Genomic DNA, 12,473 nt, shown 5'->3' with positions numbered 1-12,473 from the left:
GAATGAGATAATCTTATCTCATATCTTAACATCATGCCTGGCAAATAGCATAAAACAAATTTGTTAATGTGTTTACATTATAAAACAGGGTTGAGAGTAGTAACAGAAAGGAAGTGATTCTGCTACCACTCCCATTTACAAACTAAACCTGGATCACATTTCAGATTTTAGGGAACACAAACCTGGAAAGATTTTTCAATTACATTGAAGAGCACACATGAAAACTCTCAAAGGGAGATGGATTATTTAGTTTGTAGGTCCCTGTGACCTCTTGTCTCTTCCTTTTGCTTGCTTGTCTTTAAATAGTTTACTTCTCAGAAATGTTTTTCACAGAGGAAAATTCCACAGTTATTCATTCTCAAGGATGAGCATGGTGGTAAGCAACTTCTGGGTAAATTTGGCTAAAAAGACAGCAGACTGACCTAGTGTGACTCATTTGACTATTCCCAGTGCTTTCAAGCCTGTCATTCTTCATGTCCTCTCTTGTAGGACGGGCTATGAGCTTCTGGATGGCAGATGTAGAATATCTGGAGTTCACTAGTCCCTACTGCAGTGGCTGGAAGATTATTAAGTACTCATTATATGTATTAAGTGCCTGCTATTTTCCTGGCACTAAATTAGATGCTCGCTGGGCACACAAGTTGGCTAAACATGGCCTCTGCCCTAAAGAAACTTAAGGCTTAATGTGGAAGATAGACTTACAAGCAGATAATTTCAATTTGATTTGGAAGTTGCTAAGTTAGAAGTATGCATAGGGTGCTTTAGAAACCCAAGAAGGGTGCTCTAACTCAGCTTTAGAGTGATTTCTGAGCTGTCTTGAAGGATGAATATGTGTAAGATAGAGAAAGGTGGGGAGCACGTGCCAGGAAAAGGGGAAAACATGGGCAATGTCACAGAATCATGAAACAGCATGGCATGGACTTGAAGAGACACGAAGCAATTGAGAATCACTAGAACATAAACTCTGAAAGAAGACTAAGCTGTAAGGGAGGCAAGAGCCACACAAAGGGGATTTTGACTATTTCATAGGCAACAGAGGAGAATCAAATAATCAAAAGGAAAAATCAAAGGAGGAGTTTGAAATAGGTAAGTGACATTAGTTTGTGTCTTTGATGGATCACTATGGCTGCTTTAAGGAAGATGGTGATCCATCACTTAATCATTTTTCTCTCCCAAAGTCCAAAAGAATAAAATTTTATTTGATGCTTAATGATGTTTCAAAACACATTTGCATGTATCAATATGGCACACACTTCTGCCATTTTAACAATTAAATGGGATTTCACTGTATTAATACAGTGCTTTATGTGTAGAATTTTGGCTATTTCCAAAGTTTTATGGTGAAGAATTTTGTAAAGATTACTTTTCCCCCTACTTTGGATTATTTCCTGAATACTTAGATTCTATTTCATAAATGGTCAAAGGAAGTAGTTTACATACAAGGAAATCAGAAAGTAATAAGCAAGAGAAAATGTATTCTAATGAGTAAATAATTCATTTATATTACTTATAGAAATATGTGGTTGGCTATAAACTGTTTAAGGTATTAACCTTAGATTTTTTTTTTCTTTAAAACTGTATTTTGGTCAGTAAAGTTTTGTTGGTTATCACATATATTTGCTCCATACCTCTTTAATGCTTGTGCATTTTTTGTTTGTTTTTGTCATTATTTTAAAACATATTTTTTAGTCAAAGTATAGTTGGTTTACAATGTTGTGTTAATTTCTGGTGTATAGCATAGTGATTCAGCTATGCATATACATTCCTTCTCATATTCTTTTTCATTATAGGTTATTATGAGATATTGAATACAGTTCTCTGCGTTATACATAGGACCCTGTTGTTTATTTTTTTTATATAGTAGTTTGTATCTGCAAATCCTAAACTCCCAATTTATCTCTCCACCTTGGTAACCATGTTTGTTTTCTATGTCTATGAGTCTGTTTCTGTTTTGTAAACGAGTTCATTTGTGTCTTTTTTTTTCTTCAGATTCCACATGTTAAGTGATATATGATATTTTTCTTTCTCTTTCTGGTTTACTTAGAATGACAATTTCCAAGTCTATCCATGTTGCTGCAAATGGCATTATTTTATTCTTTTTTATGACTGAGTAGTATTCCACTTTAATGGGTTTTATATGCCTCAACTTCTTTATCCAGTTATCTGTCAATGGACACTTAGGTTGCTTCCATGTCTTGGCTTTTGGAAATAGTGCTGCTATGAATATTGAGGTTCATTTATCTTTTCAAATTAGAATTTTCTCTGGATATATGCCCAGGAGTGGGATTGCTGGATTATATGGTAAGTCTATTTTTAGTTTTTTAAGGAATCTCCATACTATTTTCCATAATGGCTGCACTAAAGTATATTCCCACCAACAGTGTAGGAGGGTTCCCTTTTCTCCACACCCTCTGCAGCATTTATCATTTGTGGACTCTTTAATTATGGCCATTCTGACTGGTGTGAGGTGATACCTCATTGTAGTTTTGATTTTCATTTCTCTGATAACTAGCGATATTGAGCTTTTTTTCAGGTGCCTATTGGCCATTTGTATGTCTTCATTGGAGAAATGTTTGTTTAGGGCTTCTGCCCATTTTTTGATTGGGTTATTTGTTTTTTTGTTATTGAGTTGTATGAGCTGTTTGTATATTTTGGAAATTAAGCTTTTGTCAGTTGCATCATTTGCAAGTATTTTCTCCCATTCCATAGATTGTCTCCTTATTTATAGTTTCCTTTGCTGTACAAAAGCTTGTAAGTTTAATTAGGCCCCATTTGTTTATTTTTGCTTTTATTGTTATTGCCTGGGTACACTGCCCTGGGAGAACATTGCTGAGATTTATGTTAGAGAATGTTTTGCCTATGTTTTCTTCTAGGAGGTTTATAGTTTCTTGTGTCATGTTTAAGTCTTTAAGCCATTTGGTTTATTTTTATGTATGGTGTGAGGGAGTATTCTAACTTCATTGATTTACATGCAACTGTCCAGCTTTCCCAGCACCACTTGCTGAAGAAGAGGATGTCTTTCCTCTATGTGTATTCTTGCCTTCTTTGTCAAAGATTAATTGACCATAGGTGTGTGGGTTTATTTTGAGGTTCTCTATTCTGTTCCATTGATTCATATGTCTGTTTTTGTGCCAATATCATGCTGTTTTGATTACTATAGCTCTGTAATATTGTCTGAAGTCTGGGAGGGTTATTCCTCCAGCTTCATTCTTTTTCTTCAGTATTGCTTTGCAACTCTGGGTCTTTTGTGATTCCATATAAATTTTAGGACTATTTGTTTTAGCTCTGTGAAAAATGTCCTGGGTAATTTGATAGGGGTTGCATTAAATCTGTAGATTGCTTTGGGTGGTATGGCCATTTAAACAATATTAATTCCTCCAATCTAAGAGCATGGGATATCTTTCCATTTCAATGCTTGTACATTTTTAGACAAACACTTTTAGTCAAAAATTTTTTCCACATCTCCACTTTGTACTTAAGAAAAATGTACATTTCTTCAATAGTATATTTCTCCACTTGAGACACATGTTCAGTTTTCTGTTTTGTTTGTGTTTTTTAATAAATAAACTTGATATTTTGGAATAATATTAAGTTCACAGCAAAATTGAGCAGCACGTACAGAAAGTTCCCATATACCCCCTTGTTTCCCGACATGCACAACTTACCACTGACATCTAGCATCATCTTGTTGCATTTGTTACAATCGGTGAAACTGCACTGACACAACACTATCATCCAGAGTCCACAGTTTAGATTAAGGTTCATTCCTGATGTTGTGTATTCTATGGGTTTTGACATACACTGACATGTACCCACCATTATAGTATCATACAGAATAGTTTTCACTGTCTTAAAAATCTGTGCTCCATCTATTCATCCCCCCTCCCTTACTTCTTGTTTAACTCTGATGCATCTGGAAATTGTAATACAAAGGGTAAAATACAGATCTAAGTCAGTCCTTCCCACTCTGATACCCAATTGTCACAGTCACATTTGTTTTCATAGATAAGCTTTTACCAATTGTGTGTCCCCAGGCTTGTCATATATTGAATACTTACAGTAATCAGGATACAGTTTTGAAATAAACACTTTCTAACATTGCTCATTTTTTCTGTATTGAATTATATTTGCAGCCAGTTGTAGATTTCAGGGATAGCTTTCAGTTCTGTATCATAAAGGGGGTTTTCTGAAGTGCAGGCTCTGACGTGGCTGGATATGATGGAGATGTATTATCAGTTCTTATCTATGCTCTAGGATGGACTCACTTGGTCCTTGAATGAATGAATAAACCTTATGAAAACACTATGCATAACTGGCAGCATATTAATATCATAGTTACTACTGAAGTTTGGAACACTTGAGTTCACCAGTCTTAAAGCTTCTGAGAGATAATATGTATCATCCAACCCATTTCCTACAGGGAAAAGTTTTTGCGTAATAGTAATTTTGAAATCCAGTCTATTTTATCTGGCCCTGATCCCCCCAAATAAATTCAACAGTTTTATGGAGTGCATACTATGTATGTAAGGCACTATGTGGACACAAAGATTAAAAAGCCAGTTTATGCTCTCCAGAATTCACAAGCTAGCAGAATAACATTGAGTTTTAACTATTTAATATACTATTAGTTTCATAATATAATCAAACTTCCTAAGTTATTAATGACTTTTTGAAAGTACTACTTATTGAAAAAGCCATTCTTTCTTTAATGATTAGAAATGCCACACTCATCACATACTTCATAGTTATATAGACTAAGAATTGTATTTTGACTTTTCATTTAGTTCTCTAGTCTGGCTTCTCAATATCACATATTAAAAATTTTTTATGGCTTTCTCATCTTTCAATATCCATCAGTTCACAATATTATTATTCTTTAAAACATACTGACTATTCTTAACTATTTATTCTTCTAGATGGGAAATTTTCAAACTATGTATACAGAGCCCTCTGGTTCCAAAGAGGTGCCAACTTTGGTGACAAGACTGGGCTTTGGTTATGAGGGGAGGCCAAGCACTCTTCATTTAAACAGAATATCTTAGTTTTATCAGTTTCATACACCAGTAACAAATAATTAAAAAAACATAATTTTCAGAAAAGGACACCATTTACATTGATAAACTATGCAGTTTCAGAAATAAATCTACCAAAATATAATCCAAACTTGTATGTAGAAATTATAAAATTTTAACAGCATTTAAGGGGACTTAAGTAAATGGAGAGATATGCATAGACATTTAAAGGAACACTTAGTATTGTAAGTATATTTCCCCCCAACCCCTTAATACCTATTATTGAGCTATACATTTAATGCAATGGTGACCTTAATCCCAACAGGTGTTTTTTTTTTTTTGCATAAAATTTGTCAAGTTGATTTTAATATTTATGTGGAAGATAAAAGGGCCAAGAATGTCTAAGATACTTCTGAAGAATGAGGAAAGATTAGTTCTTTATATATTAAGACATTATAAAGCTATAGTAATTAAAGCTATTTTTAGAAAGGCATAGACAAATTAACCAATGGAACAGCATAAAGAGTCTAGAAACATAAATATGCATATGTGGAAATTTAACATATGATGGAGGTGGCCTGGCGGATCAGTGGGAAAATGGACTTGCAACAATTAGCTATCTATATGGATAAGAACTGGATCCCTGTCTCATATCATATATAAAAATTTCAATTCTACAGAAACAATTTGAACATCAAAAGCAAAATGTTTATACTTTTATATGAAAATATGGATAAATATTTATCATGACATCAGAGTACTGTGTATTTTTAAGGCAAAAAGATAATCATAAAATACTCCTAAATAATTAATTGTAAAATGACAATCATAAGATATATTTTAATAAATTCTACTATATTAAAATTAAGAACTTCTATTCATTAAGCCCCTTTAATGTGAAAGGACAAATTGATAGATGATATTTCAACCATTGAAGGAACAGTATCAAGAATATGTAAAGAACTCCTGTAAATAAATAAAAAGGCAAGCCAATAAAAATAGGCCCCAAATCTAAAAAGTTATTTCACAGGCAAAGAAACATATGTAATTAATAAATATATGAAGAGATGCTTGACTTTACTTCTGTTTAGGGAAATGCAAATCAAGACCACAGTGAGATAACGTCTTATTGGGGTAAAATACACATAATGTAAAATTTACCATTTTAACCATTTTAAACTATTCAATGGCATTAAGTACAGCTGACCCTTGAACAACATCAGGGTTAAGGGCACAGATCCTCTGTATAGAGAAAAACCCAACCATAACTTTACAGTAGGCCCTCCATATCAGTGGTTCTACAGCTGTGAATTGTGTAGTGTGGGTTTATTGAAAAAAATTGCATACAACTGTATAAACCCATGTTGTTCAAGGGTCAGCTATACACTCACACTATTGTACAATGATCATCACTATCAAGGTCCACTATCAAGTTTTCATCACTTCCAGAAGAAAATTCATATCCTTTAAGCATTCCTTTACTCTCCATTCCAACTTTCTCCCAGCCCCTGGCAACCACTAATATCCTTTCTATCTCCATGCATTTGTCTGTTCTGAATGTTTCATATACTGGAATCTACAACATGTGGTCTTTTGTGCCTGGTTACTTTCATTTAGCCTAATGTTTTAAAGATTTATCTGTGTGGTGGCATTTATCAGTACTTCATTCCTTTTTATGGCTGAATAGTATTCCACTGCATGGATATATCATATTTGTTTATCCAGTCATCAGAAGATACTAGCTATTTGGGTTGTTTCTACCTTTTGGCTATTGAGAATAGTGTTTCTATAAATATTAGTGAGATAACATTTTATACTTATTTGGCTGGAAAAAATTAAGAAGTAGATAATATCAAGTATTGGGGAGATGTCTTTAATGGTATGTTGTTGATGGGAATGTAAATTTATTTAATCATGTTGGAAAATAGCATAACCTTGTGAAATCGAACTTTCACATCCTCTGTGATGGAGCAATAGCCCTCCTAGATATGTACCCATGAGAAATGTTAGCATATAAGTACCGGGAGATATGAGAAAGTTAATAGTAGTATTGTTTCTGAGAGCCAAAAACTTGAACCTCTCAAATGAGCATTTCCAGCCATTTCTTTCAAGGAGTTCTGATATAAAGGGAAGAAAAGAAATGGAGCATTAGTGGAGGATGAAAATTTTTTTCTTTTTAAAATGGGAGAAAAAAAAATAGCATGTATGTATGTAGAAGAGTTGATTCCCCAGACAAGGGAAAAAAGGAATTGGGGGCAGGGAAGAATTTCTGGAGAACCTGACTTCTCAGATATTTAGTCTGGATTTGCCTTCTAGTTCTGGAGGGTCCTGTACATATCCTCCAGTTTTAAGTTTTACCTATCCTCTTGCCCTTCTTAAACTGCCAGATCAAATAGAGGACATCAACTAAGCACCCAAACGATATTTGCTGTACCTACTGTAACTCCTACAGAGCATTTGATTGGTCTACTTTCTATATCACTACAGCAATTAGATCCAATTCACTACATGCCTCAATTAATAAATTATTATACAGCAGTCAAAATGAATTAATAAAATTATAGGCAAAACATGATCAATCAACTACATGTAGTATATCCTTTTTTAGAATGTTTAATACAAGCAAAATTAAACAATATGTTACTTAGACATACTATGTACGTAATAACATAAATGCCAAAGTACAAAATTCAGGACAATGATTACCTCTGGGAGGAAGACAGGAAGACACGCAGAAAAGGAGCACATTGATCGAAATCATTGGTAATCTCCTAGTTCAGTGGTTCTCAAACGTTAGTGTGCATCAAAATCACCTAGAAAACTCATTAATACCTAGACTGCTAGGTGCTGCCCCCGAGTTTTTCATTCAGGAGGGGTGGTGGGACCTAAGAATATTCCTTTCTTAAAAAAAAAGATGGCCACTCATAGACCAAAGATGAGAGTATGTCATATTGCATTCCAGCTTTCTGGATCTCAGTAATCTTTTGCAAAGATTGGGCACATCACAAGTCTATCTCTTTCGTTGATTCAACAAAAATTGTGTTTGGAGGAAAGATTTCTCTTACTTTTTCAGTTCTTATCCTTCCGTCAAGTGCTTTAGGTCATTATTTTTCTTCCCTCCCTCCCCCTCTTCCTTCTTTCTGGATTTACTGTGCCAACTAGGTTCTGAGGTAAAATTTATATGCTATGTCAGATCCTTCCGTTGACCAGGGCATATGTAGAGGGTATACTGTTGCAATGTGCCACTGACTGCTGTTTGAGTAATGCCTGAATATAACATTCTCGCCCACAAGCAACTCAGCCTGGAGAAAAAAGCCAGACTCATTAACATAAAATTACAACCCGAGGCAGGACACGCAGTACGTACAGAAAGGTAAAGATTTAACTGCTTTCGTAACCTGCCACACACTCGGTTCCTCTAAGCTACCTCTCTTGCGCGCTCCCACAATTCACAACCGCTGTACGGCAGCGGGCGGAGGGAGGAGCGTGGGCGGGGCGGCGGCAGGCCGGCTCTCGGGCGGGACTTCATTGGCTTTCTGGCCGGAAGCGGCGGTGCTGCCCGGCTGCGCATGCGCCCCTCACACGTGCTTCTAGAACGCCCCTCCGCTGCTTCAGTCCGCCGGAACCATGCTGCGAGTTCCTGCCTTTCGGCTCCTAGGTCGCGCGGGGGCGAGTAGGGTCTCGCTCTTGGAGGACTTTAGCTTACGCCACTACAGTTCGGGCGCTCTCTGTGTCCGCGACGATACAGGCGACGCGCGCGCCTACTTCACGACACCCATTTTCTACGTGAACGCGGCGCCGCACATCGGGCACCTGTACTCGGCGCTGCTGGCGGACGCTCTGTGCCGCCACCATCGCCTCCGAGTTCCCAGCGCCGCTGCTACGCGATTCTCCACTGGGACGGACGAGCACGGCCTGAAGATTCAGCAGGCAGCAGCTGCTGCGGGCCTGGCCCCGTCCGAGCTTTGCGACCGAGTGTCTGCCCAGTTCCAGCAGCTTTTCCGGGAGGCTGACATCTCCTCCACCGACTTCATCCGCACCACTGAGGCCCGACACCGGGTGGCTGTGCAGCATTTCTGGAGGGTGCTGAAGGCTCGAGGTCTTCTCTACAAGGGGCTCTATGAAGGTTGGTATTGCGCCTCCGACGAGTGCTTCCTGCCTGAAGCCAAGGTCACTAGGCAGCCGGGCCCGTCGGGAGAGTTGTGTCCTGTATCTCTCGAGAGCGGGCATCCAGTCTCCTGGACCAAGGAAGAAAACTATATTTTCAGGCTTTCCCAGTTCCGGGAGCCTCTCCAGCGGTGGCTGCGGGGCGACCCCCAGGCTATCACCCCGGAGCCATTCCACCACGCAGTCCTTCAGTGGCTGGAGGAGGAGCTGCCGGACCTGTCCGTCTCTCGAAGGAGTAGCCACTTGCACTGGGGTATTCCAGTGCCCGGGGACGATTCGCAGACCATCTACGTGTGGCTGGATGCCTTGGTCAACTACCTTACTGTAATTGGCTACCCAAACGCTGAATTCAAATCTTGGTGGCCGACCACCTCTCATATCATAGGCAAGGACATTCTCAAATTCCATGCTATCTATTGGCCTGCCCTCCTCTTAGGGGCCGGTATAAACCCACCACACCGCATCTATGTCCACTCTCACTGGACGGTCTGTGGCCAAAAGATGTCTAAGAGCTTGGGCAATGTGGTGGATCCCAGGACTTGCCTTGATCGCTATACTGTGGATGGCTTTCGCTACTTTCTCCTTCGGCAGGGAGTCCCCAACTGGGACTGTGATTACTATGATGAAAAAGTTGTTAAGTTGTTGGATGCTGAGCTGGCAGACTCTTTAGGAGGGCTCTTGAACAGATGCACTGCCAACAGAATAAATCCTTCTGGGACCTATCCGGCTTTCTGCACTACCTGCTTCCCCAGTGAGCCAGGGTTGCGGGGGGCATCAGTTCGTGCTCAGACAGAGGACTATGCTCTGGTGAGCGCAGTGACCACTTTGCCCAAGCAGGTAGCCGACCACTATGATAACTTTCAAATCTATAAGGCTCTGGAGGCAGTGTCCACCTGCGTCCGGCAAACTAATGGCTTTGTCCAAAGGCATGCACCATGGAAATTGAACTGGGAGAGCCCAGTAGATGCTCCCTGGCTGGGTACTGTGCTTCATGTGGCCTTGGAATGTTTGCGAGTCTTTGGAACTTTGCTCCAGCCTGTCACCCCAAGCCTAGCTGACAAGCTTCTGTCTAGGTTAGGGGTCTCTGCCACAGAGAGGGGCCTTGGAGAGCTCTATTTCTTGCCTCGATTCTATGGACATCCATGCCCTTTTGAAGGGAGGAGGCTGGGACCTGAAACTGGGGTCTTGTTTCCAAGACTGGACCAGTCCAGGGCCTGGCTGGTGAAAGCCCATAAGACCTAGAAACTCAGTTCTTACTAGCTTGTGGTAAAAAAGCAAATGTATTATTTTCTTATTTTGCATTTTCAGGAAAGTTATACTAATGTCTTCTAAAGTGTTGCGTCAAACGAGCACATAAATAATGTCCCTGTGAAAAGAGGTTTGTAGCCTTTCAGGAGCCTACTCCCTACTCCTCAGTTCTCTGTATCCATTAACCACTGTCCTTTGTACCCCAGTGTCTCTAAGAGATCTCCAGGGGAAATGTGGGTAAGAGACAACTTTGCTGATACTGTTCCTTCTCCTGGTGCCTCCTTCCAAACCACAGCTACGTTATTTGCCCAATACTACCTCTCATGGCTTGTTTTTCATTGGCCTGGCCTCTGCTGGGCAAATTAATGAGAGTGGGGGTTGGAGGCTCCCTACCTCAGCTTTTACTTTGTTATATATTTTGGGTCTCCTATTAAAAAGAGATTGTTTCATTAAACCTTTAAAAACCAGTGTCCTAGACTACATGATTTTTGCCCATGTTTATATTTTCAGCTCTTAACTGTGACTCCCTTCTTTGCTAGAGTACAGTAGTTGTGCTTTGTAACATTACACTTCAACCAGTAGATGGCTCTAGTCTCACATATTTAATTACTTAACATTGAGGTTTCAGAATATTTAGAGTAAATTTTCTCCCTCCTAATTTTATATAATTTAAATTTAAAGAAAAATTTTGTTCCTTTATTTAAAATAAGGATAACTGCAACCATGCTGTTTTACAGAAAGCTTTAAAAGAAGATCAGAATCCTCAGTTTTTATCAGACTACTGAAAAAGGGTATTTACTCTTAAATGTTTAGTAAGCTGATAAGTAAATGTATCAAGTTTGGACTATATGATAAATTATAAAGCTCTCTTGAGGTACTTGATATGATAAAGTTTTTTTTATAACGACAGGTTTATAGGTATGATTTAAAAAAATCTGTAGATAGTTCAGAAAGGCAATATTTTCTCTGTATTTCTTGGTCTTTTTTGTTATCCACATACATAATTTACCTTATATGATTTGGTCAATCAGGAGCTATAACACAATATAGAAATTGTGGAATAGCTATTATAAATGTTAATACATTTACTTTCAAGTACTCTTTACTTTTATTTCTTTTGCTCCTTTAACTTATTAAAGTTTAAAAGTTTCTAAGTACCTTATTCAGATCTGTTCTGTTGCATTTGTTGAAGGTGGTGGTGGTGAAGGGAGGAAGTGATCAGTGCTTCAGGAATCTCAAACTGGATTTAGGATTCTCTCCAAGTCTCCATAAGAGAACATCACAAAGAAGATGTTAAGGTATCATTTATACAATGACTACAACACAGTAAGCCAGCATTGTATCTTATAGGTGACTAGAAAGCAAGGGCAAAGTTTAAAATGAGAACTTGCCTTGAGATATCCATTCTAAGCATGGTAGCAAAGCAGAGAGGGCTTACTATGAAGTAAACTATTAATGCTCGTAGTTCCCCCAGATTTATTCAGCTCACTTCTGTTTATTAATTGGTGTTGTGAGAGTTTTCTGGTTGCTTGGAAAATTGCTTAGAAAAGAATGCTTGAAGGCATTCTAAAGGTGGAAGGACCATTTCTACCAATGTTCCTTCATATCCTCCTTATTCTTCATAATGGAATCCTGGGCTTGCCATATGACATATTCCAGTTACCTGCTGGGATTACTAGGGCAGATTCCTGGGAACTAAGATGGAGTGTAATAATCTAGGGCTGGATAGCAGAGCAGGGAAAGAGATGGGTTATGTTAACATGGATGAAGGAAGACAGACTTGGAAAACAAGTGTTGATAACCTCTGCCTTAGAAGTGACATTATCACTATCATGAATGAAGGGACAGTGTCTTCCTCTTGAATGATCTTCCCCATGGCCTAATGCCAGTCAGTACACTGGACCTTGGCTTGCTGGGTATTAATTCCTTTTGTGCAGTCTCATTTGTGCAGGCACTTAACTGCTACCAGAGTATTTGTGGTACTGGAGGACACAAGAAAACAGGGGAACCAAAGAGGAGAGGGCATAATTATTACAGAAGACAGGG

At 38.6% G+C, this 12,473-nt stretch overlaps 2 protein-coding genes across 6 annotated transcripts in view; one reads left to right on the top strand and one right to left on the bottom strand.

Annotated features, from left to right (window-relative positions):
* Positions 1-11,858, bottom strand: part of RFTN2 (raftlin family member 2) — a 69,578-nt gene extending 57,720 nt beyond the window's left edge. The window contains exon 1 of one of the 5 annotated variants that reach the window (XM_072961540.1): positions 11,586-11,858. The gene's annotated coding sequence lies outside the window, so the exon portion shown is untranslated. Of the gene's footprint in view, positions 1-3,665; positions 3,760-7,718; positions 8,472-11,585 lie in introns of those variants that run through there. The other 4 variants (XM_072961543.1, XM_072961544.1, XM_015249310.3 and 1 more) reach the window with 4 other exon arrangements.
* MARS2 (methionyl-tRNA synthetase 2, mitochondrial) lies at positions 8,581-10,895 on the top strand. Its single transcript, XM_006220421.4, has one exon. The coding sequence runs from the start codon at positions 8,640-8,642 to the stop codon at positions 10,419-10,421; it is 1,782 nt and encodes a 593-aa protein (XP_006220483.2). The 5' UTR covers positions 8,581-8,639; the 3' UTR covers positions 10,422-10,895.
* Positions 11,859-12,473: the final 615 nt, after the last annotated feature.

Source organism: Vicugna pacos, chromosome 5 (genome assembly GCF_048564905.1).
Source record: "Vicugna pacos chromosome 5, VicPac4, whole genome shotgun sequence".
In the NCBI taxonomy this organism is placed as follows: Eukaryota; Metazoa; Chordata; class Mammalia; order Artiodactyla; family Camelidae; genus Vicugna; species Vicugna pacos.
The sequence above is the reverse complement of the archived record's forward strand: the minus strand, read 5'-3'. Positions and strand labels throughout refer to the sequence as shown.